At 51.2% G+C, this 12,169-nt stretch overlaps 2 protein-coding genes across 2 annotated transcripts in view; both read left to right on the top strand.

Moving 5' to 3' along the window:
• The first annotated feature begins 1,924 nt into the window (after positions 1-1,924).
• Positions 1,925-4,881, top strand: ARF5 (ARF GTPase 5). The gene is made up of 6 exons (XM_024762910.1): positions 1,925-2,099; positions 2,624-2,704; positions 3,045-3,154; positions 3,614-3,685; positions 4,171-4,296; positions 4,399-4,881. Exons 1-6 carry the CDS (start codon positions 2,033-2,035, stop codon positions 4,483-4,485), a joined length of 543 nt encoding a protein of 180 aa, XP_024618678.1. The 5' UTR covers positions 1,925-2,032; the 3' UTR covers positions 4,486-4,881.
• A 1,018-nt stretch (positions 4,882-5,899) lies between these two features.
• Positions 5,900-12,169, top strand: part of FSCN3 (fascin actin-bundling protein 3) — an 8,092-nt gene continuing 1,822 nt past the window's right edge. The window contains exons 1-6 of the mRNA XM_024763330.1: positions 5,900-6,145; positions 7,176-7,872; positions 8,212-8,330; positions 10,319-10,478; positions 10,949-11,119; positions 11,447-11,652. Coding sequence (XP_024619098.1) covers positions 6,002-6,145; positions 7,176-7,872; positions 8,212-8,330; positions 10,319-10,478; positions 10,949-11,119; positions 11,447-11,652 — 1,497 coding nt within the window. The 5' untranslated portion in view covers positions 5,900-6,001. The remainder of the gene's footprint in view (positions 6,146-7,175; positions 7,873-8,211; positions 8,331-10,318; positions 10,479-10,948; positions 11,120-11,446; positions 11,653-12,169) is intronic.

Here is a 12,169-nt window from a genome sequence, read left to right as displayed (position 1 = left end):
AAGTTAAGAGGAGGGAGGCCTGTCTAGGGGAGACAGAGAAGGCTCTCAGTGGAAATACTTTGGGATTTGAAGGATGAGTACTGATTGCCCATCTAACTAGAGATGAGGGAAACAAACATTCCAGGCAGAGGGGAAAAAATGCAAGGACTCCTGGGGCATCAGAGAGCCTGGCTCACCCTGGAAGCAATGAGAATCATTTCAAGGCAGTAGCTTAGGGTATGCGAAGGAGGTGGCAACAGATGGGGCTGACACAATAGATGAGGACCCAAATTAAGGCATTTGGATTTTATCTTGGGTGATAAGACACTAAAGGATTTTCATCGCAAGAGTGGCATCATCAGGTCTTGTATGACAAGGTGAAGATACCAAGGTGCAGAAGGCCATTTTCATTCATGGGGATCAGATGGTAGTGAAATAGAGCAGTGACAACAGGGATGGAAAGAAAAAGGCTAATTGAAAGAGCTAAAGATGACTTGGTCACCACTAGTTGTGTTATTATATTGGAACTCTTTTAAATGTGCTCTTCAACATTGTAAAAACCTTCTTAAGAATGCAAGTCTATGACTGAAGAGTAAAAAAGTCATGTATTCACTCATACCTGGCGCCCAGAGTCTGTTCTTTTTACAGACTGAGGGTCAGGATGGGGCAGACACTAGAAGTCTGTTCAGACCCAGATTCTTGGTGGCCCAGATAACATCATCTGCATCACACAAAACATTCAGATACATTATCTTATCATTTTAATCTTCACCATAACCTCATGAGACAGGACAGATATTAGTCTCCCTTTATAGATGAGAAAACGATAGGCTGTGAATATTGTTGAAGTCAAGCCCCCACCCCCCCAAAAAAAAGGCAGAACTGAGAATTGAACTGAGGCCTGGAACAATGGCACAAAGTGGGTACTTAGTAAATATTTGTGGAAGGGAGCGAGGGAAGGAGGGAGGGAGGAAGGAACTTTCTCTGATTCCCAGCTCACTTCACCATGTCCAGTCCATAAGCAACTGATCCTAGAAGCCCACTGCAAATCCAGAATAGGCAAAACGCCTGCCCTTGCTCCACTGAGCAACCAATTAGTCCATTCAACCCAGCCAGCATTTGTTAAGCATATATTAGGTGCCTGGCATTGACCCAGTCTCTGCCATAGAAGAAATTTAAATTAATTCCTATCTTGCTATTTCGCCTCAGATGCTAAGATGAGTGCGGAAATAACTTATGAAGCTCTTTGGCAAGAGCCTCACAAAATCCTAGATAGCTGTGCACTGAAAATCCAGGTTCCCAGGTCTGTGGCAGAGTGAGGAGGGAACTTTAGAAAGGCTGCCCTCTTCGACTGAAAGGCATTGTTTCCAGGGCCATCAAGGGGAAGGCAGAGTTCTCCAGTATACAGGAGTAGGGTCTACGACCCCGCCGCCAGAACTGGGGATCTTCCACTGTTTCTGCTGATTGGGGATCTATGAAGGTGGCGTTTGAAGGAACCATGAAGTGCATCTTCTTCCACCTCTGGCGTACTCCTCTCGAGATTCTATGGTCACTGAACCACCTGCTACGTTCAGAGTCCCTCGCTGGGAGCTGGGAGGACAAAAGGGAGGATTAAGACACTTGCACAGAACTTCCGCTCTCCCGGGGAGGAGGCTGGAGGTCACCAAGAGCTAAACCGGAGCCCAGAGTGCGTTGGACGCAACAAACCAAGGCCCAGAGACCGGCCACTGAAGATGGGGGTGGAGGGCCGTTATGGAGCGTTGTAGGCTTTCCTCGGCCCTGCCCGGGTTGCCGGTTCAGCGCCATACACCTGACAGGCGCGCTAGGAACTGGGGGAGACCCAGGCCCTTTCCATCTTTAAAGCTGGCGCGGGACCGGGGGAGGATGCGGAGGCTCGCTCAACTTCAGTGTTTTTTTTTCGTAGGGCCGGCCGGGACGCGCGGAGGCCGCGGCGGCACCTCCTCCTTCTGCTGCTGCTGGGCCCCATCCCCCAGCGGCCGGTTCCAGCCCGCACCCCGCGTCCGTGCCCGCGCCCCCTCCCCCGGGCCCCGCCATGGGCCTCACCGTGTCCGCGCTCTTTTCGCGGATCTTTGGGAAGAAGCAGATGCGGATCCTCATGGGTGAGGCAGATCAAGCGCGCGGCCCGGACTGGAGCAGCAGCCCCCGCGCAGCCTTCTCGCCCCTGCGTCCCTCCAGCCCAGCTCACCCCGGTCTCTGACCCCGAGTCACCCACCTCCTAACCCCCCGGGGCCGCTACTCTCGGGTGGGTCGCGGTCTGCAGCACTGTCCCCGGGGCCTGAGACAGAGAGCTGCGGGCCTGCGTGGGGTGAAGCTCCCTTCGCCCCAGCCCGGCTCGTAAGAAGGGAGGATTCCGCCCTTGGAGACGACTTTTAAAAGGAGCGCGGCCTTTCTTTTGCGCCTCTTTCCCCTCAATCCTCTGCCGCCCCTCCCCCGCTTTGGGGGCAGGAGTTGGCGCTCCCCACCCTACTGCACTCAAGGCCCCGAAGGTAGATAACAGCGCGCACCTGGAGGCGCTCGGGCTCTCCGCCCCCGTCACCATCAGCTGTCCTGGCCTCTCCCCTTTCCTGGGCTCTAGGGGGCTCCCTCGCTCCCATCTCCAACCCTGTGCCCCTCTCCGTTGCAGTTGGCTTGGATGCAGCTGGCAAGACCACAATCCTGTACAAACTGAAGTTGGGGGAGATTGTCACCACCATCCCCACCATAGGTGAGTCCGGAGGCGAGACCGGGAGGAGCGGGAGCGCGGCGGCGGCCCTTCTGAGGATCGGCTCTGCATTCTGCCCCAGGCCCTTATTTCTGTGCAGGGAGCTGACCCTGACATCAGATACTGCTACCTGAGAAGTGGGTCAGGGTATCTTTACGTGCAAGATGAGGCGGGATGGATGTGACCTAGCCCGGCCCCATCTGTGGGCTAGCTGGTCCTCTGGGGTTCTTTTCCCCTGGGCCTTCGTTGCCTTCTAGTTTTATATCCCTGCTGAATCCACTTAGTTTTAGTGAGTTCCTTCCTTTCAGGATTTTTTCCTCATATTTTTACCAATTATCTGCAGGCTTCAACGTGGAAACAGTGGAATACAAGAACATCTGTTTCACAGTGTGGGACGTGGGAGGCCAGGACAAGATTCGGCCTCTGTGGCGGCACTACTTCCAGAACACTCAGGTTGGGGCTCCCCAACCCCAGGGGAAGAGGGTTAAGGTTAGAAAGACTGAGATGTTGGCCCAGGCCAGGAAAAAACCCTTACCTCCTTCTACCCTCATTTGTAGGCTAGCCCCTCCTCATCCTTCAGAACTGGCCTCAGACTTCTGAGACTTAGCCACCGTAAGCGTCTCCTGAGAAGCAGAATTCTGAATCTACACTGCCTGATTTAGCTCTCATCACATGTCTTTCCCTGTTCCCTTGCACATCTTTTAGCTAGACTGCTTGCCTGAGGGCAGAGGCTGTATCCTTTGCTGGGTGTCTCCAGTTTGTGCGAGAACATCTGCAAAGCCGTAGTGGAAGTTTACTAGATGAGAAGGGTTTAGACACAATTAGACGTGGGCAGAAGAGAGAAAGAGCCAGACTAGGGTGTATGTGTCCCAGGCTCGAGTGATTGCTCCTCCTTTCTTCCTTCCCACCCAGGGCCTCATCTTCGTGGTGGACAGTAATGACCGAGAGCGGGTCCAGGAATCTGCTGATGAACTCCAGAAGATGGTGAGCACCCAGAGCCCTGGGACAGAGAGATCCTCTGTGCTGGTGTGAGAGTCAGGAAACGCCTCAGAGGCCTTGAATGTGTGATTCTCTTTGTGGACACAGTCACAAGAAGTAGCTCACCCTGTTTTGAATTGGGGTCAGGTAAAAAGTATAGGACTTACTTTTTCCTTGCATTCTCTCCTGTCTTCACAACTGACTCTGAGAAGTTGGTGGGGAGGGGGGAAGTTCTACGTGGTGGAGAGAAACATCATCTTACGTTCTTATTTTTCCATTTGGAAATTTTGTCATTTTGACTAGGGCAAGGAGTCAAATTAGAAGAAGACCCTTTCTGGACTTCAGGCCAAAATGGCCTCAAGCTAGTTTATAACTCTGTCTTGGGTTCAGCAGTAGACGACACAATATTCTATTCTTCTCACAAATATGCTAGAAGAGAAAAAGGGGGGCTCCCGTACACAGCTGGATTCCACCCCCTTTGCCTCTCCCAGCTGCAGGAGGATGAGCTGCGGGATGCGGTGCTGCTGGTGTTTGCCAACAAGCAGGACATGCCCAACGCCATGCCCGTGAGCGAGCTGACCGACAAGCTGGGGCTACAGCACTTGCGGAGCCGCACGGTGAGGGCCTGCCTCTCCCAAAGGGGCCCCAGGCCAGGCAGGAAATAAAGGCATCTCCTTTTCTTCCCTGCTACTGACCTCTTTCTTTCCTTCTCCCCACAGTGGTACGTCCAGGCCACCTGTGCCACCCAAGGCACGGGTTTGTATGATGGGCTGGACTGGCTGTCCCATGAGCTGTCGAAGCGCTAACCAACCAGGGGCCGGCCCCTGCTGCCCAGAAGCTCCCGCGTGCATCCCGGGATGACCAGACTCCTGGACTCCTCAGGCAGTGCCCTTCCCCCCCATCTCCTCCTCCCCCGCAGACAGCGGCCTCTGCTCCTGCCTGCATGTTGTCTCTGTTGTTGGAGCCTGGGGCCCTGCTCTCTGGGCACGGAGGGCTCCGCTCTCCTGCCTTCTGGGACCTGTGGAAAGGGGCTTCTGGGGCCAGCGCCCCTTCTGCCAGAGGAGGAGCAGGGATCTGGGTTTACTTCTGTTTCTTCCGTTTCGGGTGTACCCTTGGGGCCAGGTGGGGAGGGAAGGTGAGGGCTCCGGGTGGTGCTATGATGTGGCACTGGATATTGAGTAATAAATTTGCTGTGGTTTGTACATGGTGTTTGTAGCCTAGAGGTTGGGGGCTGGGTTATTGGCTGCAAAGAGACAATATGGGGGAGGCTCAAAGCAGCTAAGGCTGCAGGGCCTGCCCCATCCCGCCAGCACACACACACACACATCGCTGCCCTCATCTAGTTCAGCTTCTCCTCCTTTACTCTTGAGATTGGAAGTATTTAGGGGCTCCAATGGAGGAAATCTCCTTCCTTCCCCAATTCCAAGGGGCCTTTGCTGCTGTAACAGGCTCTACCTTCATGGGTCTATAAACCACCTAACGCCCATTTCCCATCCATCTCCCAGCTACTTAGAGAAGTAGGCAGTGGGTCCTGGAGGCTATTGGACAACAGAGACTCTTTGGTGAGAGAAGGACTGATATCCTTAGGGGCAGCCCTTGCTGGTTGCCCAGCAGCAGGGCAACTGGGGACCGAAGAGGGTGCTCTGTGGTCCCCCCACCAAGGCCAGTCTCCTTACCCTGCTCCTGAGCCAGCCCTTCCTGATTAGCATGAGTAATCTGATCCTTGCTGGTTATCTAGGGTTTCCTCACACTCCCTGAAAAGTACCTTCTGAGATGTTTTGGCTTCATCCTCCCAAGGGCCATAGAAGTTAATAGATTTTTCTTAGGTATCTTGAACTCTAAAAACACTTGAGCCCCAAGGGAGCCAGGCAGAACCCACTTCCTAGGGAGGAAAGAGGTTGATTTCTATCCTATGATTAAAATGAGGAACACAAGTGAAGAAAGGGAGGGACTTGCCTGAAGTCACAGGTGGTGGTTGGCACAGGCTGAAGTTCTGATTCCCAGTCAATTACCTCGATGCCTGGAGTGATGTGGGGAGGCTAGTGCCAGTGGCCCTGGACCCACTTCCTCTGGGCTGTAGATTGATGTTGCTGAGCCAGTGCCCTTTCTCCTCTATGGTGGGATAAGAGGCAACCCTCAGTCACAATGCTCCCGGGTCACAGAGGTGCTGGGCCCCAGGCCAGCCTCTGCCTAGGAAGTTCCGTCTGGGAACATCTTCCGGTAGGCACTAAGGGCCTGATTCGGAGCCCTATGGCCTGTAGAACCTCACCACTGGCGGGGAAGGCTGGGCCGGACTGAGTCATCACCTGTGGTGCCGGCCCCATGGATGAAGTGGAGTGGATGCCAAGACAACCCAAGGCCAAGGACCTAAGGGTTGGGCTCATCAGCTGGGCAGGATCCTACCTCACTTTTGAGACATATAAGAATACTGTCACTGCTACTGCAAAGGGTTTGGGCCGGAGACAGGTAACAAAGCAAACCTGCACTGGAACCATTTTTCCCAAGCCGTGTGTGTGTGTGTGTGTGTGTGTGTGTGTGTGTGTGTGTGTGTGTGTGTGTGTGTGTGTGTGTGTGTGTGTGTGTTGCCATTGTCAGGGCAAGCCAGGCTTTTGCTCACAGGTCTCCATTGCTCCATCTCCCCCTCTCTAACCCTATTCTAGCAGGTGAAGCCTCAGCCCTGGCTTTGCTACCTTGTCTTGCTCTGGCTGCTCCCTCCCCTCTATCCCAGCACAGTGGGTGTGTTATCACAGGAAGGAGAGGTGGCGAGGCCAGGCTGGAAGGCAGAATTGTGGGCGCCCAGGAAGTTGGACCAGCGGGGTTACTGCAAAGTCTGTGTTCCGGTTGTAGTTTGAGACTGGGGTACTCTAGAAGCCCTCAGAGATGTGGTCTTCATTTTAGAGAGTGATGTAGGCGCCTCTCGGGATGGTGCTATAGAGCAAGGCAGTGGCAAGTTCCTCTTGCTTATAACAAGGTTGATCACAGCTGAAACAGACAATTCCATCTCAACTGTCTGTGCTCCCATCCCCATCCCCGGAGCCCGGGCCTGCCTGTAAGAGGTCTTTCTTTTCTCCTGCCATGGTGGAGAGGTGGTTTTGGGGGGCGGACGTGTTGTCTGAGTGTGCTGTCCAGGGGCGACAGTGAGAAAGAGAGAAGTAAGACTTAAACAAAAGCATTTATTGGAAAGTTAGGTATTTAAGGAAGCAACCAAGGAAGAGAGAGGGAGTTTTACCCTCCATTATCTGGAGGAGTGGGCATCTAGAATGTCTCTTGGGATCTTGAGAAGCCCTGTGGCTCCAGTGGTGGAAGAGCCCCGAGATCTCTAGATTACCACTGGATGAGAGGGTAGAAGAGTGGACAGCAAGGAGGCCAATGTGGAGGGAAGGTGGTTGCCCTCAGTGAAGGCGCTGGAGTGATGCCAGGGGTGATAGTTGAAGGGCTCCTCGGTCTAGTCTCTCGGCAGTACTGATTTCCTTCTTCTCCCTCCCAATGCCTCCAGACCTGGGAGATCCTAGTGAGCAGTAAGCATGACACACAGGCTGTGGTACGACTAAGAAGCTTGCAGGGCTTCTACCTTCTGTGCGAGGCGGATGGTTCTCTGTGCTATGGCCGGCCAAGGACAAGCCATCATGGATGCTTCCTAATCCACTTCCACCGCAGTGGCAAATGGACCCTCCAGTGCATCATCAGTGGTCGTTATCTGGAATCTGATGGCGAGGATGTTTTCTGCACCTCCCGGACCCTCTCAGCTTACCACATGTGGACCCCCCGGCCAGCCCTGCATGTCCACGTGATCCTCTACAGCCCCCTCAACCACTGCTATGCCCGGGCTGACCCCACCATGGGCCGAGTCTGGGTGGACACACCAGTTCCCTGCCTGAAGGAATGTGGTTTCCTGTTGCATTTCCAAGATGGATGCTACCACCTGGAGACCTCTGCACACACCTTCTTGTCCCACTTAGACGGTCTGGTCTCCCAACCCTCAACACAGACAGCTTTCCACATGCAAGTGCGGCCTGGAGGGTTTGTGGCGCTGAGTGATGGAGAAGGAGGCATGTTGTATCCACAGGGCGCACGCCTGCTCCTGAGCCTGGGCTCCGATCCCCATGGGGGCGAGGAGTGGCTCATCCTACAGCACTGCCCTACCTGGGTCAGCCTCAGGTCCAAGACTCAGAAGTTTCTCTCCGTTGTCTATGGCAAGTGCTGGGTCCAACACGGCCATAGAGGGAGGGAGGGCTGGCTGCTGAAAAGAGGAAAGTGTGTTTGGGATCAGTGAGGATTTTTGAAACTAATGCTAAGGAAGATCCCGAGGTCCCAAGAGGATCTCTGCTGCCATGGAGGAGGGCTTTAAACCAGGGGCATGGGCTTGGAGAGAAAGTGGCCTGGGTCTTCTCCAGGCCATTATGATGCAACCGAAGGTGATGAAGCCTGAGGAGGGAAAGCAGAAGGAATACCAGCCATGAAGTGTGGAGGAGGGGCTGAGGCTGAGGCTGAGGCCAGACTCAGGCTTCTTCTGATGTGTTCTTCCCCTGCAGACGTGGAGGTGTGTGCCGCCTCTGAGCACATAACCCCAATGTCCTTGTTCCAGTTTGAATGTGACAACAAGAGCCCCACCTTGCAGCTTCGTTCCGCCAATGGCTGCTACCTAGCCCAGGTGAGACCTTGACTTTCTGGGTAAGAGAACCCTTAAGCCCTGAGCTCTCCCTCTCCAGACACACTTTTTCCTTCTTCAAGGCAGATGATCAGATGGTGAGGTAAAGTATGGAGGTCCTTGTCAATAAACATTCATTTTCATCCAATGGGCCCACTTTCATTCAATGGGGCCTCTTTAAAAAAAAAACTTAAACTTTATTGAGGCATTATTTACATACAATAAAATGCACCCATTTTAAGTGTACAATTCAATAAGTTTTGACAAATGTATGCAATCATGCTACAATCATATCACAAGTTAGAGAATATTTCTATCACCACAGAAATTCCCTCTTGCCCCTTTTCAGTCAGATCCCCTCCCCTCTTGCCCTCCCCACTACCACTGGTATATATTCTGTCACTATAGATTAGGTTTGCTTACTCTGGAATTTCATATAAATGGAATCATACAGTAATTACAGTATATATACTTCTTTCACTCAGCATGTTTTTGAAATTTGTCCATGATGTCATATGTATCAGTAGTTCGTTCCTTTTTATTGCTGGGTTATTTTTTATTCCAAAAAATATTTATTATTATATTTATTCCTTTTTTATTCCATAACTCTACTTATAAACACAAACATAAATTGCTTATCCTTTCACTTGTTGATGAACACTTGAGTTGTTTCCAGTTTGGGCCATTATGAACAAAGTTGCTATGAACATTCATATACAAGCCTTTTTGTGGGCCTATGCTTTCAGTTATCTTGGGCAAATACGTAAGAGTGGAATTATTGGGTCATACGATAAATGTGTGTTTAACTTCTTAAGAAAATGTCAAGCAGTTTTCTAAAGTGATTGCACTATTTTACATTCTCACCAGTAATGTATGAGAGTTCTAATTGCTCCACATCCTTTCCAATACTAGGTATTGTCTGTGTTTTTAATTTTATCCACTCTAAAATTAAATGTGTAATGCCATCTTATTGTGGCTTTGCTTTGCATTTCCCTTATAATGTTGAGCATCTTTTCTTTTTTTTCCCAGTGTTTTTGGTGGCTGCCTTTTATTTATTTAAATTTATTCTATTTTATTATTTTTTTAAAACTTTGGCTGCATTGGGTCTTCGTTGCTGCATACAGGCTTCTTCTAGTTGCAGTGAGCGGGGGCTACTCTTTGTTGCGGTGTGCGGGCTCAGTAGTTGCGGCTTGTGTCTCCAGAGCACAGGCTCAGTAGTTGTGGCACATGGACTTAGTTGCTCCGCGGCATGTGGGATCTTCCTGGAGCAGGGCTCGAACCCACGTCCCCTGCATTGCAGGCAGATTCTTAACCACTGCGCCACCAGGGAAGTCCCCAAGCATCTTTTCATCTGCTTATTGGCCGCTTGTATATCTTCTTTGTGAGGTGTCTATTCAGATCTTTTGTTTCTTTGTTATTGGGTTGTCTTGTTATTGAGTTGTAAGGGTTTTTGTGTGTTCTAACATCAGTCCTCTGCCAGATTTATGTATTGTAAACGTTTTCTCCCAATCTGTGGCTTGCCTTTTCATTTGCTTAATAGTGTCTTTTGAGCAGCAAGTTTTTAATTTTGATGAAGTCCAATTTCTCCATTTTATAAATGGTTAGTGCTTTTTTCTTGCCCCAGGAAATCCTTGCCTACCCCAAAGTTGCAAAGAATTTCTCCTACGTTTTCTTCTAGATGTTTATAGTTAAACTGTGGTTATAGTTTAGCTTTCACGTTTATGACTATGATCCACTTCGAAATGATTTTGGAGTCTGGGCCAAGGTTCGTTTCTGTCCATATGGGATACAGCACAGACTGGAGAAGTGGGAGAGCTGAGGTCACAACATGTTTTCCAAAAAGCATCTGAAGGCATAAGCGTACCCCGGGAGAATAAAAAAAAAAGCTAGAGGGTGGGATGTGGAAAAGAGGGTCTAAAATAAAAATACTGAGAAGAAAGCTGAGATTTGGGGTCCTTGCTTCCCTTCTCTGTTCCCGATCTTCTCTCCAGAGGCGCCATAGGATGGTGATGGCTGATGGGCACAAGCTGGAGGCTGAAACCTTCTTTCGTATGCACTGGAACTGTGGCAGGATCTTCCTGCAGTCTCCCAGTGGATGCTTCTTGGGCATCGCAGCCAATGGCCTGCTGGTGGCCAGTGCCACCATTCCAGGTGAGCAAAGCAGCCCTTGCCAGGTTATTCCAAGTCAGAGACGCTTTCAGAGGGAGCGGGGGTTATGATAGAAAGACCACTGGAGTTGGGGTCAGAAGATTTGGGTCTGTATATCTGCTGAATCACTGACTTTTCATCATCACTTGGGCAAACCACTTCTCTGAGGCTCAGGTTCATTGTCTCCATCATCAGTGGAGGTGACAGCCAACCTGCCTGCCTCACAGGATTAAATAGATTCACACATCTCAAAGGAAGGAAGAATATTAAAATTTCTTGGCCTCCACGCTGTACTAAGTGCTTTCACAAACATTTCACAAGCACCTAGCGTGAGACGTGGCACATAGTAAGTGTTCACTAAATATTAAGATAATTGATGACACCCTTCTGCCATTAGTGCCCGTCTTCCTGCTTCCATCTGGGAAAGCACCTAGAGGCGGCCCATCCAGATAACTTCTTCCTGTTTCTTCCAGGCCCAAATGAGGAATTTGGGATTCAATTAGCCAACCGCCCCTTCCTCGCCTTGAGGGGACGGTATGGGTATGTGGGCACCTCATCACAACACAACCTCCTGCAGTGCAATATGGATCAGCCCGACTGCATTTACCTGCTGCCCTGCCGCCAGGGCATCTATCACTTCCAGGGTGAGTAGCTCTTCTTCTTCACCCCTGGGTTCATGGTCTAACCCAGCCTTAGCCCCAGCTCAGACTTCAGGGCCTGCCACTCAGGGCCTACTTATATAAAAGGAAAAGCAGAGTTTCTGTTTGCTTTTACACTTCAAGGCCCCCAGAGTGGGTGGGGGGTGCAGAACAGAAGCCAGCCCTCCTGTGTTTCTAGAGAGGGACCTGCCAACACAGGCAGTGTAGGGTGGTCCAGGAGGGGTGGCGTGCCTCCTGGGAGCCTCTCAGAGGCTGTACTGAGGGAGGCTTTCCTCCAGAATGGCCCACCAACCTGATCTCTTCCCTCCGCAGCACAGGGTGGGTCCTTCTGGTCAATAACACCCTTTGGCAGTTTTCGCCCTTGGGGAAAGTTTGCCCTCAACTTCAGTATAGAGCTTCAGGGCAGCAACTTGCTCACGGTGCTGGCACCCAATGGCTTCTACATGCGATCTGACCGAAGTGGCACCCTGTTGGCAGACAGCAGAGACATTACCAAAGAGTGTGTTTGGGAATTCTAGGTAAGGTAAAGCGTGTAAGGACTGGGGGGTCTGGGACCAGGAGCTGAGGAACAAGAGAAGAAGAGAGGAGGGTGGGGAGGCAGGTGGCAGTTAGACCAAAAGGCAGCCCAGGCTGATTTCTGTCTGACAGCTCGATCAACTCCACACATTTATTGCGAATCTGTGCCTTTTCTCTCAGGGCTTCTAGACCGAGACTTGCTGGAGAGAGGAGTCAGATCTAGGTTTCTCACTATTATGTCACGCTGACACTTGTGCTTGCCAGCCAGGCTGCAGGGTACAGGATGAGGTGTACCTGTGTAGCTCTCTTCATTAAGATGTGGAGTTTTGCCCCCTTTGTAGGGAAGGCGGGTAACTTTGGCGGGTATTCTTTCCACCCTAGGCACTTTCTACCCCTATGCCCCTGGATCCTTGGGGTGCTGATGGCACCCAGATATTTATCTGCAGCCCTGACCCTTCTCCTGAAGTCTAACCTTATCTCTTTCCAACTTCCTGATTTTTTTTTTTTTTTTTTTTTTTT

Source organism: Neophocaena asiaeorientalis, unplaced genomic scaffold, assembly GCF_003031525.2.
Source record: "Neophocaena asiaeorientalis asiaeorientalis breed wild unplaced genomic scaffold, Neophocaena_asiaeorientalis_V1.1 scaffold681, whole genome shotgun sequence".
NCBI classification, from domain to species: domain Eukaryota; kingdom Metazoa; phylum Chordata; class Mammalia; order Artiodactyla; family Phocoenidae; genus Neophocaena; species Neophocaena asiaeorientalis.
This window is presented reverse-complemented; position numbering and strand designations above follow the sequence as displayed.